Below are 15,294 nucleotides of genomic sequence, written 5' to 3'. Positions count from 1 at the left end.
TGATTTGAGAGGAGCTGAACTGGACCAGTGCACCACAAAGGGGTTGCAGTGGCCAAAGTCCTCATTTTCCCAAGCCCCGGACCCAGACACGGGCAAAGCTCTACTCAGGGTACGTTTCAGGGAATAAATCCTAGGTGAGAATAGTGTGTGTTGGGAAGTTTTTTGGGGGGGGTTCGGGTGGGAAATGGGTTGTTTGGTTTTTGCTGCTGTTAGACTTGTCTTACCACTCAGTGAAAACTCTGTGGGACTCCAGCCACTGCCTCGGGCTAAGGTGGTGGAGCAGAAGCGGCTTTCTGTGGCACTGGTGTTTGTGTTTTAAGCTAGCAGTGTAGACTTCTAGTTGTTGTTTTCCTCCAAGCTTTACTTTTTGTAAAAGTAGAATCTAGATATTTGCTCATTTCTGTCTGAGGTTTAGTTTTGATCCTTCACCTTGGATAGGTTCTATAAGAACTAGTAATAGGAAGGATTTAAGAGGAGAGAGGAAAGGTAATATATTCCAGAGAAAAGAGTCAGCAAACATGCAGGGGTAAAAATGGCCAACACACATCAGAGGAAAATGACATTGACGGAATTTTTTTAATAGCCACTTTGGCATACATTGAAACGGGCTTACGTTTGCTGATTTCTTACTAGCTATATAGACAGTCTGAGATTTCTGTCAAAATTGCTCTTTTTAGAAATGTACTAAAAATTTGGTTTGAACTTACTAATAGTTTAATCTCATTTGTAATATGAAAATAAAACAATGTTATAAAAAAAGATGGCAACTAGAAAAACTACCCTTTATAATAACACGTATATTTCTAGTTGCATCTTACATGAACGGAATATCTGAGACTAGTTGTAAAGTATAAGCACAGCTATAAAACTTTAGGTTAAAATTACTGAAAGAACTTTATTTTTGAGATTCAGTGTTAATGGTCTGTTACATTATGGAAACAATTCAGAATTGTGAGAGATTACAATCGACCTTTGAAGGCCTACTCTGTAGGGTGCTGGAAGGGATGCAGAAATAAAGAAGGCTCCAAAATGCCTGTATAGTCTAGTAAAATCAACTGCTTTATCTTTGTACTCAGCTGAATAACACGTTTAAGAAGTTTATGAATTTTATTTCTCACTATTTGGAGGTGTCATATTTCAGGAAATTATAAAATATTTCAGGAAAGTGAATTCCAATCAAATGACTTGAAACAAGAAAGCAACTAGCTTGGAAAGGTGGCAAAAACCATTTTATCTGAGCCCTACCCCAGGAATCCCGAGGAGGAACATGCATGCTAAAAGCACCTTACCTGTCTTCAGGTTTCAGGGATCCAGCCTCTGGGACCCATGCAGTCATGGTATACTGTCGAATAGGCAGGAGAGTTTTCCTCCAGGAGAGAGCCAGAATGTAATTACTCATTTGGAATCTAATCACACAAATGCTTTATAATCATTCCCCTGGGATCAAATACAGGGAGGAACGGCATGTTTTTCTTAGTGACTTTAGTTTGGTCAGGCAAGCTATTTCCACTGGAACACTGGGCCTGCTACCCCTGATGTGTTGTTCTCATCTTTCAGAATTTCTCTGGCTACTTAGCTAGTATTATTACCTTACCATTTGGTAAGAGAGTCAAACCATAAGCGTATATGCAAACTTCCAATGTTGATCTTTGTAGCGAAGGTGGAGGTATTTTTTTCTAGCTCTCAGCCAACAAAGACATTGATAGAAAAATGGGATGATCATCTAGCTTTGCATTGGTGCCAAAGGGAACATTTATAAAATCAAGTACATGAAAACCACATTTGTGTAATGTGGTTTTTGAGAGAAACAAGGGAGCTGGGTTGACTTAGGTTCCAGTAGTAGATCTCAGAGTATCCCAGACCACAGGTATTCTGGTGCATCATTATAGTTGCTGTGCTGTTCTTGGCTGTCCTTGTAGTGCTTCTGTTCTCGGTAGCTCCGCAGGGCCAGCACCACGCTGGCGCCATACATCACCACCAGAAGACAAGCAAAGGTGGCTGCTGCTCCATCAGTGCCTGCCAGCTGGCAGTTCATCCAGGTGAGACCCCTGCGGGCATAGACCCTCTCTCTTGTCCTGCAGGTGTCTGTGGCATTGATCCGCAAGGCCGCGTGGAGGTAAATGCCGATGCCTACGCAGTAGCCCAAAGCCGCGAGGAGGCTGAAGGCGGCCTCAAATAGGAGCCACTTCCCCGGCAGTTTGTTTAGACTCTTGGCTCCTTGGAGTAAAACACCCAAGGTGAGGACACCCAGCCCCAGAGAAACAGCCACACCGCTGTATATCAGGGGCGCCCGGAGGATCGTGTACTGCTGGTCCAGCTGCCGAACCTGCTCCAGCTCAGTGCCCTCAAACGGTGAGTAATAGCTGTTCCCAAAGCCACCGCCGCTGGCAAAGCTGGCACTGAATCCAGCAAGGACAAAGTAGGAGGCCACGATACACATGAGAACCATCCCATTCAATATCACCTCCACTATCTGTATCACACCTAGGAGGAGAGAGATTGGGAATTTAACACTGACGTCACTCACCCAGGAAAGCTCTCTCTAGGTCAGGCAAGAGAAATACCACCTGATTGTGAGGACATGGTCAGACTCAACATTAACATCCTTGGTTTTTGTTTTTTAATTCTCATGTTGGAAAATCAAGATGCCACTGTGGAAAAACTTTTGGCCGTTACTTTAAAAACTATACATACCCTTACCATGTGACCTTGTGACTGTACCCCTGAGCATTCATCCTAAAGAAATGAAAACTTCGGTCTACACAGAAACATGTACACAGATGTCACAGTAAACCCTAATGCCCTCCAATGGGTGAATGGTTCAACAATCTGGTACAGCCATCCCCAGGGGAAACTCTACTCAGCAATGAAAAGGAATGAGCAACTGATACTCGGAACAACTCGGATGGATCTCAAGGGATTCATGATGAGTGAAAAAAGCCAGTCTCAAAAGGTTACATACTGTATGATTCCATTTACATAACAGCCTCAAAATGAGAACAGATTAGTGGTTGTCAGGGAGGAGTGGGATTGGGGGAGCGGAAGGGGGATGGGTGTGACTATAAGTGGGGAGCGTAGGGAAGTTCCAGTGATGGAACAGTTCTGTAGCTGATTGTGGCAGTGGTCACACGAATCTACACAGGTGATAAAACCGCACAGACCTACACTCACACAGACATGAGTGCATGTAATACTGGTAAAATCTAACTAAGCTCTGGAGAGTGTCAATTTCCTGGTTGTGATTTTGTACAATAGTCACCACTGGGGAAAACCGGGTTAAGGATACACAGGATCTCTGTTCTATATTAGCAATGTTTTGTGAATCTATAATTATTTCAAATTTTAAAGTTTAAAAAAAATCAAAATGACATAAAAGGGCATAAACTGAGAAAAATCACCCATGTCCCTGTCCACCCTGTTCTCTACCCCCAACCACTTTCATTATTTTCTAATATAACTTTCCAGCGTTCGTTTATGCAAGTAAAAGCACTCAAATCTGAATTTCATCCCCCTTTTCCCTGCTTGTGTCACAGGGAGGACACCACAGACACTTCTCTGCATTGTGCTTTACTCTTCCTGGAGATGTTTTCAGATCATCTCCTACAGTGTCCACATGCTCTGTTACGTGGCCTCCAAGCCCGCTGTGTGGGTGGACCAGTCTATTCAGCCAGGATCCTACTGCTGGATACTTGGCCTGTTCACTTGCGGGGGTTCTTACAAGTTTAAGGAACCCGCAAATGCCACGAGGCAGCGGAAGCCAACAGGTGAATGGAGATGAATGTCGACTTGTCCAAAGTCACCTTTCATTTGTCACTGACAGGGGCCCCAGCCTCTCGTTAGGCGTCTTCCTGGGAGAAGGTCTCCTGTTCTCTCAGGGGTCAGAGATGAGAATGAAGAGAAAAGCATATGAACCTAGAGTGGGAATGCCGGGCTCATATCCCCACTCTTTACTGCCTTGTGACCGTGCCCAAGTCACTGACTCTAAGCCTCAGACACTTCATCTAACAAATGAAGGTAATGCCTCCCTGTCTTATCCCACAGGGCTGGGATGAGACCCAAATGAAAGCAAGTATGTGAAAATACCCAGAAAATTATAAAATGTTATACAAGTGGACGGTGATGCTACCCAGTAACATATATAAAATGGAAGGAGAGGGGACTTCCCTGGTGGCACAGTGGTCAAGAATCCATGTGCCAATGCAGGGGACATGGGTTCGATCCCTGGTCCAGGAAGATCCCACATGCCGCAGAGCAACTAAGCCCGTGAGCCACAACTACTGAGCCTGTGCTTTAGAGCCTGCATGCCACAACTACTGAGCCCGCATGCCACAACTACTGAGCCCACATGCCACAACTACTGAGCCCACGTGCTGCAACTAATGAAGCCTGGGCGCCTAGAGCTTGTGCTCCGCAACAAGAGTAGCCATCACAATGAGAAGCCTGGGCACTGAAATGAAGAGTAGCCCCCGCTCCCTGCAACTAGACAGAGCCCGTGTGCAGCAATGAAGACCCAATGCGGCCAAAAAAAAAAAAAAGAAAGAAAAAAATGAAGGGGATTAATAAGAGATTTAAGAAGAAAAGGGGGGCTTCCCTGGTGGCGCAGTGGTTGCGAGTCCGCCTGCCGATGCAGGGGACATGGGTTCGTGCCCCGGTCCGGGAAGATCCCACATGCCGCGGAGCGGCTGGGCCCGTGAGCCATGGCCGCTGAGCCTGCGCGTCGGAGCCTTTGCTCCGCAACTGGAGGGGCCACAACAGTGAGAGGCCCGCGTACCCCCCCGCCAAAAAAAAAGAAAAAAAAAAAAAAAGAAGAAAAGGGACAGGGACTTCCTTGGTGTCCAGTGGGGAAAACTCCACACTCCCAATGCAGGGGGCCTGGTGTTCAATCCCTGGTTGGGGAACTAGATCCCGCATGCTGCAATTAAGGCCCAGTGCAGCCAAAATAAATAAATAAATATTAAAAAAAAAGAAGAAGAAGAAAAGGGACAAATTTATGAAAAGCATGGTTTCCCAGAAGTCAGGAAAACTCTCTAATACACAAGGGGGTACCACAACGTTTATAAACTGGGCAGCTAAAGACCAGTATGTCTAATGTACTTAGGCAACAGCTACTGAGCTTGCTGATTCCATCTCCTGCTGGGCCCACACAAATTCCTAGGAGGTCCAGGGAACGCAGCAGTCAAGGGCTCTGAAAGTTGAGAAGCTACATTCCTCTCATTTAAATCTGAAAATAACATCAGACCAGAACTGCCCACTCTCCTCCCAGGCACCCTAAGCTACTGGCTACTCTCTTCCTACAAGCAGCGCAAATTAATTGACCCAGACATCATTCTAATTCACGGGGAGTAGCTATCTCCCCCACCCAGCACCTTTCTCTGCCATGCAGTTAATCTCTCACCCCCTGAAGGGAAGCAGGGATACTGTGCTACTACAAGATGTGGGCAACCTGAATGTTTCCTTCCGGGACAAGATTCTGCCAAAGCAGCAGCGGCATAATCCACGCAGCACATATCTGCCAGGCTGAAATGTAATATATCTATTGATAGATCTTGTCAACCACTCCACTGACTGCAACAATCAAGAGGAATAATGGTCTGTTGCTGGGGCCAATGATGAAGAAATATGGCCACTGGATATTATCAGAGCACCAGCCAGGCCTGACTTGGCTTTGCTGAAAACATCAAACAGGTTCAAGTATTTCCAAGCATGCTGTTAGTGCAGAAAGATTCATAGACATCAGGAGAAAAGAAAAGAGTGGCCTACTAGAGCTACCAGTTTATCCCTATGGAGGGATAAACTGTAGAGGGAAGTGGAAACTGAAACAGACAGATTTTTATTGTAAAATAGCATCTTTTTGGGTGAGGCTGCTTTTGTGGCTGATCATTTAATACTCTGCTTAACTAAACATCTACTATCTGCCTTTTCACTGTAAATGTGAAAAAACTGAGGAAAGCAAACCAAAACATTTTTTTCTAAAATAAGACTAAGACATGTGCAGTCAAGTCTTACATAAAATGAAAAAAATTTTTTAATTTCCTCTCCAGAAGCAAATACTGTTAATACATTCTTATATACTCTTCAAGAAGTTTTCTAATCATATACAAGCAACTATATGTATTTCCTTTTTTTTTTTTTTTTTTTGCAGTACGCGGGCCTCTCACTGCTGTGGCCTCTCCCGTTGCGGAGCACAGGCTCCAGACGCGCAGGCTCAGCGGCCATGGCTCACGGGCCCAGCCGCTCCGCGGCACGTGGGATCTTCCCAGACCGGGGCACGAACCCGCGTCCCCTGCATCGGCAGGCGGGCTCTCAACCACTGCGCCACCAGGGAAGCCCATGTATTTCCTTTTGTAAACCCAAATGGAACTCACCTTTTAAATGTGACAAGAAAATATTATAAATGTATTATAAAGAGAACCATCACCTCCAAATTAAAATTTTTCTTTGGATTTTTATTGGAGTCACATAAAGAACATATTCACTTGTACCAAGAATATATTATAATGGGCCATAAGTCCTAATTTAACATGCAGTAAGAACCCATGAAGTTGTCTGGCCAAAAGTAGCATACTTATCCTGGGAAAGATTTTACTTTCTTTAATTTTGGATGGATCCTGAATTCCAGATGTCGGGTTGAATTCGTCGTACAATGGTACATTTACAAGAGGTACAAAACACTCATTGAGCTTTCAAGCCCATTGTAAGGGGCTTGTTAGAATACCTCCTTTGCAACCCAGTGAATTAATCTGATTCCTCTTTCCTCAGCCCACGTCTCCCTCCAGCTTATATCTTACAGCAGCAGTTTCCCAGGCATCCCCATCCCCTGCCATCCAGAGCATTAAGGAAGTGAAGGGCCTAGAGTTCAGTGAGGAAAAAATTCGAGGCTAATCTGCTTAAGACCGCTGTGTTTAGAGAACTTCAGGCTGAAATGTTTTTTCATGTCTGTGTGACTTTTCATGAACTTTGAGGATAAGGTTCTTCAAATTCACTTGGTTATCTCCCTTTATTCACTCAAGAAGTGCATTTTGCTGCAGCATATGCCTTTTCCTTGTGGGTCTTGGGCTCTAGTTTTGGTTGTTTTTTGTTGTTTTTTAAAGTAATTTTGGTTGGTCCCTTGCCAACAGAGGGCTCCAGGACCAGGGTTTATTACGTCAGGCAGTGCTGCTCTATGTACCCTGGAGCTAGGCCCAGCAAACTAAAATTGGTCTGTTACTTTCCAAGGGTTGGCAAGTTCTACAACAAAATATTCCACGAAAGACAGTGGTTCAGAGTAACTTCCATCACTCAAGTTTTTCGGAACTTTTTTTTTTTTTTTTTTTTTGCAGTACGCGGGCCTCTCACTGTTGTGGCCTCTCTCGTTGCGGAGCACAGGCTCCGGACGCGCAGGCTCAGCGGCCATGGCTCCGCAGCATGTGGGATCTTCCCGGACACGGGGCACGAACCCACGTCCCCTGCATCGGCAGGCGGACTCTCAACCACTGCGCCACGAGGGAAGCCCTGGAACGTTTTAAAAAGCCTAAAACTCCAGCATTTCCGCAGGCTTCTCTTTCAGCTTCCTAACCTTTCGGTAACCCCTTATGGCCAGCACGGCCCCCAGGGCAAAGACCCCGATGCCCAGGGCAGCAAAGATTCCAGCACCTATGTCTCCCCCATGGAAACTGCAGCTGAAGCCACTGTATCCTTTCCTCTGGTACAGCGCCTCCCTCTCCTTACACACGGGAGAGGCGTAGGCAGCCGAGAGGTAGTGGAAGTAGAAGTACAAGGCTGGGATGTATGCCCCGGCGATGAGCACGCCCAACAAGCCTTCAATCACCAGCCACAGGGGGCAATGCCACGGGACCCGCAGGATGCCCATGGCGATGAGGAGGCAGCAGAAGGCCATGAGGGCTCCGCTGCAGGCCATTGCCACGGTGACCATGGGCAGCTTTAGCTGGTAGAACTGGACGTCCAGCTGCTGCGCTTTCTCCCCGTCAGCACCATCGAAACCACTGTAAGCCCCTCCGTACTGGTAGTAGTAAATGCCCCCCAGGCTGGTGATGCCCGTGTAGCCCCCTGTGGAACTGTAAGACACAGAGCTGCAGGCCAGGATCAGCAAGTTCAGGAGAACCTCCAGCATTTGGCAGCAGGCTGCAAAAGAAGGGCGTGTTACCATTTTGAGAGATGCTACTTTGCACTTGGAGACTTCCACCTTGAGGCTTATCTTCCCCGTGGCAGCTCACACCACAGCCAGCTCTTTATTCTGCCCCCTGGAAGGCCTGAGCAGCCAAAGCTGCATGATTAGCATTAGATGGTAGCAGGGAACTGTGGTCTCCAGAAATGATGTCAGAGGTACTTTGGACTGAAAAGGGTAACTCTCAAAAGAGCAAAGCAGCCTGCCCCAGGTGGGCTGCAGGACGATGGGGGCAGAAATCAGGCCAGTGAGCAGAAAGAAAGGTGTCATTTATGGAAGGCAAGAACATTCTCTGCCCTAGCCCTTCCCTGCCAAGAAGACTGAAAAATAGTTATATCCTCTTTAGATATGTTTTGTGGCCATCTTCAGTTTGAAAGAGGAAATTTCTCCAAATTTGAAGGAGCTTATATCATAGTGCTTAAAAAATATAATGACGTTAGAAAAAAAGCATGGAGGTTATCCATCAGAATGTTAACCGTGGTTCACAAGTATTAGGGATAGGAAAGCTTAAGTTAATTAAACCTATAAGGCTTACTGAATTAGAGAAACAATTGGTTTTACTGTTCTTAGACTTTAATTCAATAAGTATGTTTTAAAGTTTAATTTTGTTTTCTTTTAGTTTTTCCCTAAAGAGCAAATCCGGGCTGTGATACTTTCCCAGGGCTGGATTTTTTCAGGACCTTTGGCTGCTTTATCTTGGACGATGAAAGAGCCCCAGATCTTCCACCAAAGCTGGCTACTTTCCTTAAAGTCAGCTTTACTGTTATATAACTTATACACAACAAAATGACCCGCGTTAAAGCAAACAGCTTAGTAAGTTTTGACAACTGTGTATGCCATGTAATCATAATCAAGATATAGACTGTTTTCATCCCCCCAGAAAGCTCCCTAGTCACCCCTTGTGGTCAACCCCTCACCTTCCTCCTCAGGCCACCACTGATCTACTCTCTGCCATTAGGAACTAGGTTTGTCTTTCTCGAATTTCATGCAAATGGAATCATACAGTTAATGTACTCTTCTGTGTTGCTTCTTTTTCTCAGCATAATATAAAGCTGGGTGCTTCTGAGCTGGGAGTTGTACGTGCTGACGTAGGCTCAGTCCCATAAGCACTGAGTTAGGGTATTAAATAAGCATATAAAAGGGGGAGGGAGAATGCAAGTTGGGGGGCAAAAGCCCCACCACTGTCCCTCTGAACCTTTTCAGTGTGGTCACAAGTCAGTGCCACTGGCAGTGAGAAGCCATCTCAAAACCTAAACCTCCAGGCTCTGAGTAAGAGACAGCACCACTGACTATAGAGATTACAACGTTTGGAGAGAGAATGAAATTAAATTTTTAAGGATGGTTTGCAAGTAAGGGAAACATCAAGCCCTTGCATCAAGCTGAATGCAAACATCACTTTTTTTTTTCTTCACAATTTCCTTGTTACACTGGCCTAGCTCTCCTTTTACGATCTTCTCCATCATGATTTGAGCACCAAAGGTCTAAAGGAAGAGGAAAAGGACAAAAGGGAAAGGGGAAGCTGCTCCAAATGCAAATCGGAGGGAGCCAGGAGGGGAGCAGGCCATGTACCTTCTCCCCAGGGAACTTGTAATTCCTCACCAGTCCCTCCAAATAATAAACCTATAACACAACCTATATATGACAGGATTCCTAGTGATCTGATATGCACATGTGACGTCTGTACTTGCTGTTTATCTGATCTTTATCCTCAGCCTTTAAAGATTTTAGTAGCTGAAGAGTCTTGCCCGTAACCGTGAATTCGGAGCTTATCTATTTTTGTCAGTGTTCCACTGAACTTCCTAAGGGTGGCTCAGCCCAAACTGCAGGGTCTCCCTAGGAAGTTAGAAAGAGCCACAGCTGCCTCCCATTGTTGCCAGTTTGCTGGAGGAGGACATGATTTCACTGATGAGGAAAAGAAATCACAAAAGATCTACTCTAAGACGAGGCTGAAAATCTTCAGGTGACCTTTACCCAGGTGTGAATTTCCTGTTTGAGACAAGTTCCCAGTGTTTAATGGCCGTTGCTCTCAACACAACACAGCATTGTGTATGGGTCCCTGCGTGTCCAGAGATCTTTATAAGCCCTTATTTGTTAGCTTCTGACTGCTGAACTATCCTTTCACTATCTTGACTCAGAAACCCAACATCTAGGCCCAACCAAATAGCCAGAAGCAATCAAAGCTAAATCAGGGGCCTCAAGCTCTGCCCTCTCTTCTTGGTAAATCAATCGCTGAAGAAGAATACCTCTAGAGAGAAACCTGTTAAAGAGCATCTGGCTTATTCCTATTATTTATATCATCAAGAAAAGAAGGTCAAGCACATAAACCACTTCAGGCCTTAGAGTCAGGCTCTAACTTTCAATTCCAGCTCTTCCACTTAACTGCTGTGTGACTTTGTATAACTTACTGTACCTCTCTGAGCCTCAGGAGTTGTTGAGAGAATTAAAAGCAACAGGGTGTGCCAACATACGTAAACTAGAGCGAGGATTCTTGTACCTGGATTGCCTAGAGCTCTTCCATGAAAGTTCTGCATAATCCCATAATAATGTATCTCATTGTAATCACTCTAAGAGACATCTTCAGGGGCTTCCCTGGTGGCACAGTGGTTAAGAATCCCCTGCCAATGCAGGGGACACGGGTTTGAGCCCTGGTCCGGGAAGATCCCACATGCCACGGAGCAACTAAGCCCATGTGCCACAACTACTGAGCCTATGCCCTAGAGCCCGTAAGCTACAACTACTGAGCCCATGTGCCACTACTGAAGCCTGCACACCTAAAGCCTGTGCTCCACAACAAGAGAAGCTACCGCAATGAGAAGCCCGCACACGACAGTGAAGAGTAGCCCCCGCTCGCCGCAACTAGAGAAAGCCTACACGCAGCAATGAAGACCCAATGCAGCCAAAAATAAATAAATAAAAAAAAGAGACATCTTCAAGTATAAGTTCCATGATTTCTCCCCCTTAGGCCAAGAAGTTTTCCCCTCTTAGTCATAGGTAGCCGAGGAAAATTTCTTACCCAATCATGTGAGCCGTAAGGGTAAGATTTTCTTCACCCTGACAAACCAGATTTTCTTCATTGTTGGCAAGGCCAGGCCTGGTGCTAGGATGGGAACTCTGGGAAACCACATTTGGAGCTGACACACAATATTATTTAAGTGTTCTTCGTACTGTGGATTCTAATAAGTGTGGTTTTTTGTTTTTGTTTGTTTTCAATGAAATAGAAGTTACTGCCCTTCGTAGGTGATGGCGTGTTGTTTCATGACGTGTGTGTGCATATGCACGCACATGTGTACTTGTTCTTAATGTGAAACCTATTTCTTACTGTGGGTCTCAGTCAACAACATTTAAAAGCCATGATGGCAGGTTTAGGCATCAGAGCTCCTGTCCTGTGGCATGAGCTCAACCTGGCTGCCATCTCCGGTGATCTCTCTTTAACTCGGCCCGCCTTGCCAGAGGGGCCCCCCTCTGACAGCCGGCAACTCAGAGCTGGCTCTGAAAACTGCAGGCATGACTGCCTCACCACATCCGGGCCCGTCCGAGGAGAAACACGGGAAACCTAGCCGCCCCTTTCAGATGTTCCTACCCTTCTTTAGAAAGTGTGAACTTCACGCAGGTATGAAAACGAAAATACGAGGAAACCAAAAGGGAAGTCGGTTTGAATTTTTGCTCCATCATCTCGGACCCCATCCAGAACCACCAGCAACGGTAAGTAATTGGTCAAACTGCCTTCAAAATGGCTCACCTCTCGCGGTGCACAGGTATCTGCACTTGTGGCATTCCAGGAGCCCTTCAGCCTCTGACTGGTAATATTCCACTTCCTCTACTCCAGGCCTGGGGGTCGAAAGTGGGTATCTCCCTGAAGTGGGCTCACTATAATCAAACACATGTGTGGCCATTAGCGGGCTTCAAATTCAATAGCTTGCTCGGCATTAGAACTCTGGACACCTCATGCTGGGCTCAGACATTAAAGAATGCACAGAACAGAAAATCTGCCACAGATTTCATATTCCAGAGAATTTTCTGGTTTAGTGGCTATACAAGGCCTGCAAACACTTGGCCCAGTTCTGCTAATTAAGCACGTCACTTATCTCAGTAATTCTGAGCCCCGCCTCCCATGCTGGCTTGGCCTGCGGGGGAGGGTGTGTGTGTGTTGGGGGGGATATCTAACAGGTAGCTGGGAGCCACCTGGGGGAGCTTTTCAGTTCAGTGAGGACTAGGCCCTCTTCAAAACTAGTTTGCGTTCACAAGACTGATGCCCAGGCTGGCATTCTCTTCCTTCCCTTGTTACTTTGGAAAGAGTTGAATCCACAATCATTCTGTAGGCTATGGGTGGTACAGACAACTTTGGGCATCTTCACATCTCTCCCTCTTCCTCTGCCAGCCCTGGAATATTCTGTTCCTTCTCCTCACCCACCCACCCCGCCCCAACACAAACACCCTTCCCTATCACTTTATCCAGCACATCCTGGGCTTTGTCCAAGATTCAGTGGTGAACGGTGGGGGCTGCATTCTACTAGCTGGGCTCCAGGGATCCTTCTAGAACATAGATCTCACCATGTATTTTTTGCATTTGAAATCCATAAAGTCCAAACTTTAAGCACAGCAAGGGAGGGCCCGTGCTCATCTCTCTCCACTCACAACCTCATGTTCACAGACGAGCCATAGTGAACTGCCCCTCTGCCCACCCCAAAAGATGACCTGCATTCCCATAGCTCCAGGTCACCGTGGAAGCTGCTTCTCTGCTTGACACAGCCTCTTGCTTCTTCTCCAGAACTCAGCTTTGAGCCTGTCTCCTCCAGAAAACATTCCAGAGCCCAGTCAGGGCCCCAGTTCTGTTCTCTTTGTGTCCGTCCCCCTTCTAGAGTGGCACGTTTTACAGGTGCTGCAAATTGGCCTGTTTACTTGTCAGTGTCCTGTGGACACCGTGAGTAGATCTCTGTAGTCCCTGGCCCTACCTCCCATCCATTAAATACATGCTTGTTATGTGGAGGAGAGACAGAAATAAATCGCTCTTGGTTTTAAACCACCAACTGTGAGCAAAAGAAGCAAAAGTATTCCCTTCACTAGCTTTGGGGCTTGGCGGGGGTGAGGACAGGGGGACCAGGACACTAGTTTAGAAGGAAAGCTAGACATGAAGCTCTGGATTCTCCCAGGCCTGGATTCTCCCTGGCAGTTGCAATGCAGTGCAGCTTTAGGCAGGGAGACAGTAGCCAGTGCCTGTGACTGTAACTGGGCACACCCTTTGTCACAGTTTGGCTAGTTAGTTCTAGATAATGTAACATAAACTCAGGATAATAGCTTTCCCGCTGTGTGGACACAACCAGAAGAGAGACTGGGCTTAAGCCTCCAAGTTCCATAGCAGAGAGGAGCCTGGACTCCTCCTAGGGACGAGGGCAAAAACCAGAAGGCAGTCATCACTCCAGCACCTGCCTGTCTCCTTCTTGGCCTGGCATCTAATCTGGGCATTCAGTAATATTTGTGGAGTTGGATGGAACGTGCAATGGAAAAAAGACCACTTCCCTAGAGGGGGAGTGGGGTCTAGGACCACCACCTCTCTTTCCTTCCATCCTTACCCTCTCCCAGCTCACAGTCTTCCAGAACGTCATGATGCTTTCACCCCACAGGCCTTATGGGAACTCTGTTCTACAAGGTAGTGATGGCAAAGTTTGTTCATTCAGGAGGGTGGGGTCTGGAACAATCATGGGATTTGAATGAGCCTGCCCAGAAAGACCTCACTGACAAAGGGGGAAAAAAGTCTCTGCCCTTTTGTGCAGAGTTTTAGGTACATTCAGTTCTTTGGCTAAAAGTGTATCTTCTCCCAGCTGTCTGGTTTTGAAATGCATATACCCCTGGAAGGGATTACACATTAAACTATTAGCTTTTCATTGGTCTTTTATTAGGCCCGGGCCTCCAGGGAACGGGACTTTGGGGAGGGCTGGTTGTGGAGCATAGGACAAGGGTCTGAAGCCCCAAGGGGCAGTCCTGTGACCACATGGGTGGGGGTCAGAGAGGGGCCTCAGATTAACCCAACCCACCCAATCTCCTTCCCACCCCTTCCCTTTCTAGTCCTGAAGTCCTCTCTTCCTCTTCACCTGGTCCCCGGTCCTTCCACTGCTAAAGAGGGGGTCGGGGGCAGGGGGGTGGAGGGTGGAGGGAGGTGGGGGATAGGTCTCTGCGTTGTTCATCAGGTTCAGGTCAAGGAGTGTGTGTGTGTGGGGAGAGGCACTGTAAGGTCTTCCTTCCCTCCCAGGTCACCTCTAAGAGCTCAAAAGGGAAGAATGGCACTTCCTTTAAACCAGCTTCCCAGGACAAGTAGCTGGGACAGCAGAACCGCGCAGACTGGCCTCAGACCCAGGCTTCCTCCGGGGCGAGGTAGAGGGCCCTCGCTGCCCCACCTCACCTTTCTGGTCCTCGGCGTCCGAGGCCCTCCTTCCGCAGGGGCGGTGGCTCCGCGGTTTCCCAAGGCGCGGGCCAGAGGGGCGGGGCCGCGTCCCAGGTCGGCCGCCGGGGTCCGTCCCGCGTCCGACTCTGGCGGGATTGTTCCCAAACTCTTTGTTCACCGCCACGATGGTCCCCGGCCCTGTGTCTGTCCTGGCGGGGTTCCCGGTCCCTCCCCCTGTCCCGGTCCCCGTCCCTCCGCTCGCCCCCGTTTCTCTCCCTGCGCCGGTCCCCGGCTCTATCCCGCTGTCTCTCGGGGTGGCGTTCTCGGTCCGGGCGGGGGTGCCGATCTGGGTCCCGCTCTCTCGGCCGGGCCCGGGACTCGCGATTCCCCGACGTATGTTGTTCCATGGCTCTGTTCCGCGTCCCCGCCCCTGAGCGACCGGAGGGCAACAATCCACAAGTTTCCCCGGCAGGTGGCCAAGCCCGGGGGCGGGGCAGGGCGGGGCGGGACGCTCACCTGCGCGCACGCGCACTAACCCTGCTGCGGGCCAGGAGAGCGTTCACTTCAGCGCGCGCGCCGGCAGGGGACGCTGCTGAGCGCGGCCCGGGGTCTGGGCGCGCGTGCGCCTGGATGGGGTGCGAGCCTGGAGGGGCTTGCTGCTTTACACACAGAGGAGGGGACTCCCGCCCTCCCGCCGTGCCCCGTCGGCCCTGAAGTATCCGCTTTGCGACCCCTCAAGATGGGCTGCCTA

General features: G+C 48.0%; 1 protein-coding gene across 1 annotated transcript; it reads right to left on the bottom strand.

Moving 5' to 3' along the window:
- Nucleotides 1–875: 875 nt before the first annotated feature.
- MARVELD3 (MARVEL domain containing 3) lies at nucleotides 876–15,013 on the bottom strand. The gene is made up of 3 exons (XM_007462976.1): nucleotides 14,562–15,013; nucleotides 11,904–12,031; nucleotides 876–2,484 (listed from the first exon to the last, which is right to left on the bottom strand). Exons 1-3 carry the CDS (start codon nucleotides 14,948–14,950, stop codon nucleotides 1,847–1,849), a joined length of 1,155 nt encoding a protein of 384 aa, XP_007463038.1. The 5' UTR covers nucleotides 14,951–15,013; the 3' UTR covers nucleotides 876–1,846.
- Nucleotides 15,014–15,294: the final 281 nt, after the last annotated feature.

Source organism: Lipotes vexillifer, unplaced genomic scaffold, assembly GCF_000442215.2.
Source record: "Lipotes vexillifer unplaced genomic scaffold, Lipotes_vexillifer_v1.1 scaffold70, whole genome shotgun sequence".
In the NCBI taxonomy this organism is placed as follows: Eukaryota; Metazoa; Chordata; class Mammalia; order Artiodactyla; family Lipotidae; genus Lipotes; species Lipotes vexillifer.
This window is presented reverse-complemented; position numbering and strand designations above follow the sequence as displayed.

Excerpts from the sequence above, each read along its gene's own strand:
- MARVELD3 (XM_007462976.1), bottom strand. The coding sequence starts at position 14,950 with ATGGAACAACATACGTCGGGGAATCGCGAGTCCCGGGCCCGGCCGAGA. Across the intron at positions 12,032-14,561 it reads GGACGCCGAGGACCAGAAAG|TGAGCCCACTTCAGGGAGAT; the intron begins GTGAGGTGGGGC and ends GTTTGATTATAG. Across the intron at positions 2,485-11,903 it reads ATACCTGTGCACCGCGAGAG|GTGTGATACAGATAGTGGAG; the intron begins GTGAGCCATTTT and ends CTCTCCTCCTAG.